We start from the raw sequence: 13,556 nt of genomic DNA, 5'->3' as shown, positions 1-13,556 counted from the left end.
TAGCTGACTTGCGTGGGCCAACATGGTTGTATGTTCTGGATTGCAATTCTTTGTTGTAATACCTGAAAAAACCTATTTTGCTGGAGAAATATCTGGCTGACTTTTTTAAGGTCAACATTCTTTATTTTTATTAATTGTATTTATAATATCTTTTTTCATTTTTCCATCGCCTTAACTATGAAATCACTGGATTTGTATTGTTTTGTTTTTGTCTTTGTATCTTCACTGCTTAGAATGGTAACAAACTTGTTCAATCAGTGTTTAAGCAAGTGAAGAAAAGTACTATTGGGCTGTAAATGACTTACTTTGGAAGTTGTCCCTGGATATTACCATTTTTATTGTTGTTAAACAGAAAAAGGCATGATTTAGCAGAATGATCAGAAAGCAGAAGGAAGGCCCTAACTGGTGTGGGTTAGTTGGTTTGAACATCGTCCCATACACTGAAAGGTTGCAGGTTCAATTCCCAGGCAGGGCACATACCTAGGTTGTGTGTTCAACCCCCAGTTGGGGCACATAGAGGAGGCAACAAATCAATGGTTCTCTCTCACACTGATGTTTCTTTCTTTCTCTCTCCCCCTTTCTCTCTCTTTAAAAGCAATGAAAAAAATGTCCTTGAGTTAGGATTAAAAAAAGGAAAAAGAGAGAGAGAGAGAGAGAGAAAAGAACAGAGAAAGAAAGTATTGGGTTGGCCAAAAATTTCATTCATTCGTTTTTCCCATAAGATGGCTTTAGTGGCACTTAGTTGTCTTTAACTTCATTTGAAACAATTTTGTTAGATTATATTGTGACAGCTGTCATATCAGCATGCATTTAAAAAAAACATCAAAATTGGTGAATTTTTGTGTAGCCATTTTTATATTGAAGATGGAATAAAATAAACATTTTCAGCATATTTCATTTTATTATTTCAAGAAAGGTAAAAATGCAACTGAAATGCAAAAAAACAATTGTGCAGTGTATGGAGAAGGTGTTATGACTGATCAAACACATCAAAAAGTGGTTTGTGAAGTTTTGTGCTAGAGATTTCTCCCTGGATGATGTTCTATGGTACGGTAGACCTGTTGAAGTTGTTAGTGATCAAATCGAGACATTAACTGAGAACAATCAATGTTATACCACACAGGAGATAGCCAACATACTCAAAATATTCAAATAAGTTTTGAAAATCATTTGCACCAGCTTGACTATGTTAATCACTTCAATACTTGGGTTCCACATAAGTGAAATGAAAACCCTTCTTAACCATATTTCCACATACAATACTCTACTTAAATGTAATGAAAGCATTCTGCTTTTAAAACAAATTGTAACAGGTGATGAAACATGGATATTTTACAATAATGTGGACTGGAAGAGACTGTGGGGTAAGTGAAATAACAAGCCCTATCCACACCAAAGACCAGTCTTCATCCAGAGAAGGTGAGGTTGTGTATATGGTGAGATTGGAAGGGAGTCCTTTATTATGAGCTTATTCCAGAAAACCAAGTGATTAATTCCAACAAGTACTGCTTCCAATCAGACCAACTGAAAGCAGCACTCGACAAAATGCATCTGGAATTAGTCAACAGAGAATGTATCACCTTCTCCCAGGATAACACAAGACTGCATGTTTCTTTGATGACCAGACAAAAGCTGTTACAGCTTGGCTGAGAAAGTATGATTCATTCACTGCATTTGCCAGACATTTCACCTTTGGATTTCCATTTATTTTGGTCTTTACAAAATTCTCTTAATGGAAAAAATTTCAATTTCCTGGAAGGCCGCAAAAGGCACTTAAAAAAGTTCTTTGCTCAGAAACATAAAATGTTTTGGGAAAATGGAATTCTGAAGTTGCCTGAAAGATGGCAGAAGGTAGTAGAACAAAATGTGAATACATTGTTCAATAAAGGTGAAAATGAAAAACGTGTCTTCACTTCAAAACCAAATGAATGTTTTGTCCAACCCAATACAAAGGAGGTGGGGATAGGATAATTGAATTAAGGTGGTGAAAAGGTACAAAACTCCAGTTATAAGATAAATAAGGACTGGGGATATAATGCACTACATGTAACTACAGTTAACACTGCTGTATGGTATGTTTGAAAGTTGTTAAGACAGTAGATCCTAAGAGTTTTCATCACAAAGAAAAAATGTAGAAGATTCAAGCTTTTTGCCAGCTGTCAGGAATATCTGTTCTTTTATGTCCCTGGCTAAAAGTGATAGAAAAGTCATGGAAGACATTACAGCAGGAAGAAACCATTGAAGTGATCTAGTACAATCATCTTGTTTTACAGAAAACAAAATTAAGACATGTGAAAATTGAGGAATTTACTTGTCTGAAGTAACAAGTTGATTAGTAAAAAAAAAAAAAAAAGTAGAATTCAAGCTTTTGTTGCCTAATTCAGTGTTCTTCCCTCTTGACCAGTGTTAACTTCTTTGCTTTCTCATTAACTTCCCATTATCTATTTCAATGGGTTGTTGTGATCACATAAAATAAGGCATTAGAAAATACTTTAGAAAGTATAAAAGGGCTAAGCTCTAGTGGACAAGTTGTGGAACCAGAGAGTTTTAAAGTTTCCATACCTTGACTATGTTCCCATACCTGTCAGTTTCCCTCTCTAACTGGGAAAACGTTCTCCCTTACTTATTTTATAACAATCAAATAGTTTAAAATGAAGGCAATGAAAACATTCTGGCAGGTGGTTTCCTGGAACTGCAGCCAAAATATACAACATAAGGACCTTTCTGTGAATATTTTTCAGACACAGAGAAGACACAGAGTGCAATCTTCGTCTAGATATGATAGATGTGACAGCAGACCAGTATTTACATGTAAGCACTGCTGAATGAAGCACACTTATTCATTTACTGGACAACTTCAAACACAAAGATACCCACAAAATTTCCTACCTTAAACTTGATATACTTTAGAAGGTCAAATTCTTTGGCATACATCCTGAAATACTCCAGGACCCGGGAGTTGTGCATGAAGTTAGGAAAATGATCTGGGATGGGATAGTCACTGAAGCACATCATCTCCTTAGAAGTGTTGATGACGACTGACTTGTAAATACTGGCCCTTCCTTCTTCAGGATTTTCCTGCAATAAATAAGATGCATTCATAGCCACTAAAGAATTAACTTCGTGTTTTATAAATAACCAATAAACACTTCCAAAAGTTTCTGAAAGAAATATCATTTTAAAAAAAGTTACATACACACACATACCTCCCAGTATTTGCACCCTTATGTAAGTCTCTTCCCCTTGAATCTGAGTTGTCTTTATGACTTGCTTTTGACCAGAAGCATGCAGTTGGAATGATATTGAATGGCTTCCAAGACTGTCACAAGTAGTCTTTCAGCCTCTGCCTAGGTCTCTCAGAAAGCTTGCTTTGGTGGAAAACAGCAGCCATGCAAAAAGTCCAGCCACCCTGAGACTACCATACTGTGAGGAAGCCCATGTTAGTCACATGAAGAGAATGTACGGGATAGAGGGATGTGTAACCAGCTCCCAGAAATCCTAGTTATCCCAGTTGAAGCTCTAAATGTGTGAGCAAAAAGACCATAGCAGATGTCCAGTCTCAGTTGTCACCTGATTGCAATGACCTAAAACTCCAGGTGAGAACTGCCCATCTGAATAATAGTCTTAACTATTTTATATATTTCAAAGCCTAGGTAAGTTTTGAGGGTTTTCATATACTCATGAGATTGCTCTCCAGGAATATCTGTACTAACTTAAATTCTGTTCAGTATGTTCCCTTTTTACCTCATTTTTACTAATTTAAAAGACAATTACTGAACTTCCAATCAAGATGGCAGCACAGGTAAACATAGCTTGCCCCCTCACACAACCACATCAAAATTACAACTAAATTATAGAAGAACCATCATTTAGAATCTTCAGAAATTGAGCTGAATGAATGTCCTATGATTACAAAATTAAAGAAGAAACCAAATACAGAATTAAAGAAGAATCCACATCAAGACTGGTAGGAGAGGTGGAGATGTGGAAGAGGCTGGTCCCTCACCCACATGTGGCAGATAGAAATCAGAAGGGATATCTCTGGAGCAAGGGGTCCCAGCCTCACACTAGGTTCCCCAGCCCAGGGTTCCAGTGCTAGGAAGATAAGTCCCCATAACTCCTGGCTGTAAAACTGGTAGGGATTGAGGCTGTGGGAGACATAAATTGCAGGATTTTCAGGCAGTTTCTCTTAAAGGGCACATGCACAGACTTACTTGGACTCATTGCCTCTGAGCTCCAGCATGGGGACAGCAGACTAAAAGGCATCAGTACAGGGAGAAAATGAATTGTCTGGTATCAGGGCAAGTGTTGGAGGGCAGCTTTTTCCCAGACAGAGGTGCTGACAGAGGCCACTGCTCCTTTTCTGAGTCCTCCCCCACAAGGCCACAGAGCCTCATACTTCTCACTACGTTGCTTCAGGTCTGGCACTAGCAGCAGCCAGCCTTTGTTTCACAGCTTGGCCTTGCCTGGGCACCTTTAAGCCCAGAACAAATAGCAGCCACCTGCAGATTGCTTTGCAGCTTGTGCTCTGTGACCATGGAGAGAACACAGATGGTGGTTGACCTTGGATGTGCCAATAGCAATCAAGGCTCACCGATAACAGGAGGGTGTACACAACAGACATGGTGGGCATGCCTTAAGTACCCAGCTTGCGTAATAGGGGAGGCTGTGCCGCTGGACTCTACAGGATACGTTCTACACTAGGCCACTCTACCAAGCCTAGGAGTCATATCAGCACTACCTAATGCACAGAAACAAATGCAGGGAGGCTGCCAACGTGAGGAGACAAAGAAACATATCCAAAATGAAAGAACACAACAAAACTCCAGAAAAAAAAAAACTAAACAAAATGGAGACAAGGAATCTACTAGATGCAGAGTTCAAAACACTATAATAATGATGCTCAGGGGAACTTAGCAAGTACCCCAACAGCATAAAAAAAATCCAGTCAGAAGCAAAGGATACTCTAATTAAAGTAAAAAACAATTTATAGGGAATCAACAGTAGAGTGGATGAAGCTGAGAATCAAACCAGCGATTTGGAATATAAGGAAGCAAAAAACAACCAATTAGTACAGCAAGAAGAAAAAAGAATCCAAAAAAATGAGGATAGTGTAAGGAGCCTACAAGACAAATCAAGCACACCAACATTCGCATCATGGGGCTGCTGGAAGAGGAATAGAGAGCAAGTAATTAGAAACCTATTTGAAAAAATAATGACAGAAAACTTCTCTAACTTGGTACAGAAAATAGACATACAAGTCCAGGAAGCACAGAGTGTCTCAAACAAGATGAATACAAAGATACCCATACAAAGACACATCATAAGTAAAATGTCAAAGGTTAAAGACGAAGAGAGAACCTTAAGAGTGGCAAGAAAAAAAACAAGTGTTACTTAGAAGGGATCTCCTATAAGACTGTCAGCTGATTTGTCAATGGAAACTTTACAGGCCGGGAGAAAGCAGTCTGGAGATAACTCAAAAAATTAAAAATGGATCTGCTTTTTGACCCAGAAATCCCACTTCTAGGAATGTATCTGAAGGAACCCAAAACACTAATTTGAAAGAACATAAGCACCCCTATGTTCATTGAAGCATATTTACAATTGCCAAGATATGGAAGTAGCCGAAGTGTCTATCAGTAACTGAGTGGATAAAACAACTATGGGACATTTACACAGTGGAATACTGCTCTGTTGGGGACCACTTTGTGTGGAATTGTAGCCCTGCGGAGCCAGGCCTTGAAAAAGGGCCTGTAATAAGTCTCAACCAGAAAACTGGGAATGCTGGGAGGCAGACATGGTAACACTGCAGGTTCCCATAGGAAATCTTGCCTAAAGAATGTGTTGTATCCGCTGATGCTTGCTCTTCTTATCACTGCGCTGATAAGGAAAAACCAAATGCTTATGCTCCAATCAGAAGGAGTGAATTCCTAAATTCAGGATCCATACATTAATGACCATCTGACATCAACATAACAGACTTTGACCTGAGGCAAATCTCTGTGTTCCTTCAATTGTTATCTACGATCTCTATCTGTTTTCTGTAAATATAGCTTTTAGGCATTGATTGATTAGCTTTGCATGCAGGCTTATCATTCTCAATTAAAACCACTTCAGAGAAGGGCTCAGGGCATTCTCCACTAGAGGGAACTGCCTTCCCTTTTTCCTGGCAGCACTTGGTGTCTGAAATGACTTGTGATTTCATCCATGGTGAATCAGAGGACTCCATGGGATGGGGTCCACCACACTACTTGACTGTAAAAAAGAAGAAATTTTTACTCTTTGCGACAGTATGGATGGACCTGGAGAGCATTATGCTAAGTGAAATAAGCCAGTAAGAAAGGCAAATATAGATGATTTCACTCGTTTATGGAATCTAATGAACAAACCGAACTAATAAGGAAAATGGGGACAGACTCAAAGAATGAGAGCAGGATGGCAGCTGGTTGGTGGAGGAGGTTAGAGGGTGGAGGGATTGAGCAAAAAAGGAAATTGGACTCAAGGGCATGGACAACAGTGTGGTGATTACTCGAAAGAGAGGGGTATAAAGGGACTAAATGGTAATGGAAAGAACAATATGGACTTAAAAGATAATAATAATAAAAAGAAGGGATTGGCAAGAAATATTCAAAGTGATAAAAATCAAGCACCTACAACTGAAATTACTCTATCCAGGGAAGCTATCATTTAGAATCAAAGGACAGCAAAAGAGCTTCCCAGACAAGAAAAAGCTAAAGGAGTTCATCATCATCAAACCAGTACTGTATGAAATGTTAAAGGGTTTTCTCTAAGAAGATCAAAAATATGAACTATAAAATGGCAATAAATACATATCTATCAACAATTGATTCTAAAAAACAAAATAAATGAAACAAGCAGAACAGAAACAGAATCATAGATACAGAGGACATTTTGCTGGTTGCCAGATGGGAGGGGGGTCAAGAAGATGGGCGAAAAAGGTGAAGGGATTAAGAAGTACAAATTGGTTGTTACAGAATAGTCATGGGGATGTAAAGTTCAGTATAGGGAATAGAGTAGCCAAAGAACATATACACATGTCCCACAGACAAAGATGTGGGGATTGCCTGAGGGAGTGTGTGGGTAGGAGCTGGGTAGAAGGGGCCAAGGGGGAAAAACTGGGACAACTGTAATAGCATAATCAATACAATATGATTTTTAAAAATGTCAATTACCCAATGTCAGCAAAAATGAAGTAAAATTGGAACTTATGCTGGAGAGAATGTAAGTTAACACGATGTACTTTTCCACCATCAGTCTTACATAACATTAGTGATGAAATCAATAATTGACAGAAACTAATGTCTTGAGAACTTATATATATATAGTAGTCCCTCCTTATTAGCTTTCTGCAGTTTCAGTTACCTGCAGTCAACTGTGGTCTGAAAATATTAAATGGGAAATTCCAGAAATAAACAGTTCCTAAGTTTTAAATTTTGTGCCATTGTGAGCAGCATGATGAAATTTCATTTTGTCCTTCTCTGACCTACCCATGGCGTGAATCATCCCTTTGTCTAGCATATCTACACTGTATATGCTCCCTGCAAGTTAGTCATTTATAGCCATCCTGGTTATCATACTGACTGTCAGAAGTATTGCAGTGGCCATGTTCAAGGAACACTGTATTATATAATAATGGTTCCAAAGTGCAAGAGTAGTTTTGCTGACAATTTCAGTATGCCAAAGAGAAGCCATTAGTGACACCTTTAAGTGAAAAGTTGAGTACAATACTGTAAGATATTTTGAGAGACACCACATTCATACAACTTTTTTATAGTATAATTGCTCTGCTTTATTATTAATTATTGTTGTTAATCTCTTCTGTGCCTAATTTATAAATTAAGCTTTATTATAGGGATGTATGTGTTGGAAAAAACATAGTCTCTATAGAGTTTGGCACTATCTGAGGTTTCAGGCATCCACTAGGGATCCTGAAACATATCCCTCATGGGTAAAGGGGAATAATTATTACCAGAAAATTTCAGCAATAACAAGAAGAGGCAAGCAGTAAATCCTACTCCTGTTTGGCAGGTGGACTAGAGAAAAAAGAATAGAGATAAGAAAAGAAAATGATGGTATTTGAGAAGAAAAAAAATACATGCTGAATCCCTGGGATCTGTCCCAAAGAACATGTATTCCTGTGTGTGTGCGTGTGTGTGTGTGTGTGTAAAATATATGATATGTAATATAATAGACACAGATATGGTCTATCTTAAGTCAGATATTTATGATAAAATGTAGCTTATTTATTTTCAAGGGAGTACTTTACAAAGTGTTGAAATTTTGCCAAGAATTAGGAAATAACTCCAAGTTTAGTCTTTAACCCAGAGAACAAGGTTAAACCACTCTGGAGATAAAATACAGGTACCTGATGATCATGTAGGATGGTGGACACTGGGATAGTGATTTCATGCTTGGTCAGTAGCTGCCAAATCTGGCAAGGATGCTTACCAGAGACACCAAATATACTGGCCTCACTCCAGGTCTACTGAATAATAACTAACATATAACACTTATTTTGCACCTGGCACTGTTATTAACGATTGACACAATTATTCATGCACTTAATCCCCACAATAACTCTATGATGTGGGTACTGTTATTATCTTCTTCTTAAAGATGAAGAAACAGAAGTACAGAGAGGTTTACTGATTTTCTCCAACATGTGACTGCTAATAGGTACAGACATAGGATTTGAACTCAGACTTTGCAGTTAAAGTCTACACCATGTTGTGGCTGGATTTCAAAAATAGAATTTTCTATTCTATTTGATTACTAAATACTAATTAACAGCCTTTTCAGCCCATGCCCAAGACTGATTTTGACAGAGGCATGGGGGAAGTATGTGGTTTGCTAAGCAGTATCCACTCTAGAACTAAATAAAGACTATTGTTAAATATAGTCCCCAAAGACAGAGCCAATGCAAAAGGACTGTATTGCTCTTCAACTAAGGAATGCTATGAAGCCACTTTTAAGGAGTTGGTCAACACCATGTTAGTTTTTATGAAATACCCCAATCTCATTCACTGGTTTACAAAGGGAGTTTAAAAGCAAACCCAATGCATGTCATTTTGGAGATCAGGAAAGGAGGTAATATTCTTTGGCATATAATAAGCTTAACTATCATTTAAGTAGATGATACCTTAACTGTTAGTAACAAGTCACAGTGCTGGATGTGGATGTTAAAGCAACTCGACTTTAAAACTGAATATTTGCAAAGACAAGAAAACTCAGTTGCAGGAGTCTTCTGCCTTCTTCTGAAGACAGGACTTTGAATTACTGATTTGAATTCTCAAGTGAAGGAAAAGTTCAAAGGAAAGAAGTCAGCCAGACTTTATATTCTACTGAAGGACAATGATTATGAGAGAATTATCTAAAGTGAACCAGAATTGGAAGGAAGAAAGAAAGAGGAGAGGGTAGGGATGGGGACGGGAGGGGAAGAAAGGTAATAAGGTTAGAGAAGATTAAAAGGGGGGATTCCTGGAAGGAGTTGTAAGCAGGTACTCTGCATCACTTACCTATTAATGCAGACCAGGAACAACCATTCTAAATTTTCTAACCACTTTACATTTTCTGTTTGTTACTGTGTTACCTTCTCACCACAACCCAGTGTTTCCCTCTTCTGGATAGCAGCAAAACTCAAGTAAGTGAAACGACCTCTGTGTCATTTTTGAAAAGAAAAACAAAGGATACCTGTATTCCATTTTGCTGCCAGCCTAGGAAAAGAGGAATCTGTATAAAAGTGATGGCTGCTGAGAAGAGGTCAGCAGACTGAATTCTAGCACATTTAATCATTGTCAAGGCCATCATATTTCCTGACACAGGATAAAATATCTCATGCTCCTACTTGCAGCTAGGGTTCCAAGTATCAATAAACCAGGAGATTTACCTGGAACCTCCAGAGCCCTCCGATGTCGTCAGTCCTTTCAAAGCAGATGGGCTGCAAGCCTTCTTCTAGGCAGCACTTGATAGATGTGAGCCCGCTCGCACCTCCCCCAATCACAGCAATTCTTTTGTTAGTCATGGTCTCCAGAGATCTTCACAGGGATGAGTCTATGCAATCTACCTAAAGAAGGAATAACAAAAGACAGCACACAGAAGATAACACCTTTCAAGAAAAGAACAGGGCCCTAGCATCCAAATAAATCCTGCAACAACAGGTGTCTTCGGGGAAGCCAGATTCTGCTGTCTACTTAGTCAAAGGGAATTGCTCCGCGAGAGACAGGGGAGCCCCAAGCCGCCAAGCTGAAGCTCAGAGTGGAGAGCTCTGCTGTCTAATACCCCATATTACTTCACTTCACTACCTTTCCTACAGCACCAGGCGGATCCTTCAGCCGATATCTGGAGGCTACGATGCACTTCCGGCTGTTTTGAAGGACCTTTGAAGCAGCAAAGTGCAAACAACAACAGCAGCCAACGGGAGACGGAGACCCGGGACAGACTGTTGCGCACCACTTCTTCAAGCCAACACCCCGCCTGTTTACCGTCACCAGCGCCCGGGGGAATAACACGTGGGCTGAACATGCTTCTGGCAGGAAAAAAATAATCCTACAACTTCTCTTTCAGCTGCCATTTTACGCACCCTCAACCACTCCCTCTCGAGAGGGGCAGCCCTCTCGACAGAGAGAGCGCCCTCTGTCTCCTCAGCTCCCGACCTTTGGCGTCCACTGTGAACTTCTTGGTGCTTGCCTTAAAGGGACGCACTCTTCTTATTGGTGAAGGGAAACTGTCAGCAATATCAAAGCAAGTCTTGCTGCAACAGCTTAAGTGGAGAGCCTCAACTTTTCAGGTAATCTGTTAAAACAGGTCTCAGTCCCTAGTGTCTCCCCGCTTCCCCAACCCATCTCACAGATTGGATCTTTGGTTCTATGCTACTGGTGAAAATTTACTTTAAAATACCCATGCCCTGAAATGGATGCTGGTCTACAGTGAAGAACAGATTGGGGCTCCTACTTAGAGGAGCCTATAGTTTAGTGGAGAACACCAAAACACAGACCGATAATATCAATAAAATAAAATACTTTTACAAGTGTTTTCTCTCATGCTATTACATGTGGAATTAAACCCGCAAAATACCCACTTTTAAAATGTAACCTAACATTTTCAAATACAAAATCATGCAGAAAAGGCCAAGATAACAGATACAGGATTTTACTCACTGGGTTACAGTCAGGGTACATCCAACCCAGGAATTTATTTTGACAGGGGACATTGAAGAGGTAGGCTGTGGCTTGTGCATCCATCATTGTTCAACTTTGCTCAAGGTGGTTGAATTCCAATACCAGCCCTGGGGTTTGACTTACTGCTCTCACCTCAAAAGTATTGTTCATAGGGTAAGTAGTTATCATTTCTCAAGGGCTTACAGTGTATGGTTCTCAAAGGCTAATTGAAATGGACACTTAATCCTCTAAGCAACCCTATGAGGCAAGTACTCTTATCACCCCCATTTTGCAAGTAAATGGAAAGTCAGGGATGCAAGCCTGGCAGTCAAGGTTTAGGCCGGGACTTTCGATCACTGTGCCTACTGCTCCTTCAGGAGGATATTTTTACTTATTTAGTCACAAGTCCTCCTTTCATTTCTCATCTCCTCTCTTTTTGCATCCCTTTTCTTTTTTGCCTAACTCCTTCCTTTATAACACTCTCGTTGAACTGCTTTTAGTTGAGTTACAGTACGCCTTATTTTAGCTACTTCAAAATGTGTTTAAAAATAGATCTTTGGTTTAGGGGATCATTTGGTTCCATCAGGAAGATTCCTGGAGCTCAATATATGGTCTGAATTATATTTAAAAAAATACAGTAAACACACATACACACACTGGAACACATGACATCAACATAGTCTAATGGCAGAATGAAGGACAAAAGGCTCAGGAATGGAGTTTTATATATTTTTTCAGTAATTTAAAGACAAGATTTTGCTTTCTGATGTAGTTCTGTCTTTTGGTTCTTATTTATGAAAACCGTTCAGTAGTCATACAGAGATGACCTAATTTAAAAGTTTTTTTCTTAAAATTTTTTTTTATTGTTTATGCTATTAAAGTTGTCCCACTTTCCCCCCCTTCATGTCCCCTCCCCCAAGCCCACGCCCTACTTCCATAATTAGTCCCCTCACCATTGTTCATGTCCATGGGTCCTTCATACATGTTCTTTGACTAATCCCTTCACCTTATTCAAATAGTCCCCAACTCCCACCTACCCTCTTATAGCTGTCCGTCTGTTCCACGATTCGATGCTTCTGGTTGCATTTTGATTATCATTTTGTTCATTAGATTCCTGTAATAAATGAGATCACATGGTATTTGTCTTTCAACAACTGGCTTATTTCACTTAGCATAAGAGTCTCCAGTTCCAATCATGTTGTTACAAAAGTAGGAGTTCCTTCTTTCTTTCTGCGGCATAGTATTCCACTGTGTAGATGTACCACAGTTTTTTTTAATCCACTCATCTAAAGATGGACATTTAGGCTATTTCTAGCACTTGGCTATTATAAATAGCCCTGCTATGAACATAGGGGTGCATACATTCTTTTCAATTGGTGTTTCGGGGTTTTTAGGGTATATTCCCAGCAGTGGAATTGCTGGGTCAAAAGGCAATTCCATTTTTAATTTTTTGAGGAAATTCATGCTGTTTTCCACAGTGGCTGCACCAGTCTGCATTCTGACCAACAGTGCAGAAGGGTTCCCTTTTCTCCACAACCTTGCCAGCACTTGTTTGATTTATTAATGATAGCCATTTGACAAATGTGAGGTGATATCTCATTGTGGTTTTAAGTAACATCTCTCTGATAGCTAGTGGTGTTGAGCATTTTTTCATATGCCGATGGGCCATCTGTACGTCCTCCTTAGAGAAGTGTGTATTCAAGTCTTTTGCCCATTTTTAATTAGATTATTTGTTTTCCTGATGTTGAGCTGTATAAGTTCTTTACATATTTTGGAGATGTGTCCGATGTGTCTGACAAATGTATTCTCCCATGCAGTGGGTTCCCTTTTTATTATGATGATGGTTTCTTTAGCCATGCAGAAGATTTCAATTTGATGTAGTTCCATTTGTTTATTTTTTCTTTTATTTCCCTTGCTTAGGAGATATATAAGAAAAATATTGATACATAAGATAACTAAAATTTTACTGCCTATGTTTTTCCTCTATGATTTTTATGGTTTCACAATTTATATTTAAGTCTTTTATCCATTTTGAGTTTATTCTGGTGTATGGCATAACATTGTGGTTTAGTTTCATTTTTTTTGTATGTACCAGTCCAGTTTTCCTAACACCATTTATTGAAGAGACTGTCTTTACTCCATTTGCTCTTGCCTCCTTTGTCAAATATTAATTGATCATAGAGACATGGGTTTATTTCTGGGTTCTCTATTCTGTTCCATTGAGCTATGTGTCTGTTCTTGTGCAGTATCAGACTGTTTTGATTACAGTGGATTTGTAGTATTGTTTGATATGAGGTATTGTAATCCCTCCCACTTTGTTCTTCTTTCTCAAGATTGCTGAGGCTCTTCAGGGTCTCTTTTGGTTCCATATAAAGTTTT

General features: G+C 38.8%; 1 protein-coding gene across 9 annotated transcripts in view; it reads right to left on the bottom strand.

Moving 5' to 3' along the window:
- FMO5 (flavin containing dimethylaniline monoxygenase 5) overlaps positions 1 to 10,675 on the bottom strand; it is a 73,573-nt gene extending 62,898 nt beyond the window's left edge. For 6 of the 9 annotated variants that reach the window (XM_054563288.1, XM_054563287.1, XM_054563289.1 and 3 more), the window contains exons 1-3: positions 10,323 to 10,494; positions 9,908 to 10,084; positions 2,890 to 3,078 (exon numbers count right to left, since the gene is read on the bottom strand). In XM_054563288.1, coding sequence (XP_054419263.1) covers positions 2,890 to 3,078; positions 9,908 to 10,042 — 324 coding nt within the window. In that variant the 5' untranslated portion in view covers positions 10,043 to 10,084; positions 10,323 to 10,494. The other 3 variants (XM_054563286.1, XM_054563284.1, XM_054563285.1) reach the window with 3 other exon arrangements.
- Positions 10,676 to 13,556: the final 2,881 nt, after the last annotated feature.

Source organism: Pteronotus mesoamericanus, unplaced genomic scaffold (genome assembly GCF_021234165.1).
Source record: "Pteronotus mesoamericanus isolate MK-2021 breed Mesoamerican mustached bat unplaced genomic scaffold, CSHL_Meso_final scaffold_705, whole genome shotgun sequence".
Taxonomy (NCBI): Eukaryota; Metazoa; Chordata; class Mammalia; order Chiroptera; family Mormoopidae; genus Pteronotus; species Pteronotus mesoamericanus.
Note: the sequence above shows the minus strand (reverse complement) of the source record. Positions and strands in the feature narration are given on the sequence as shown.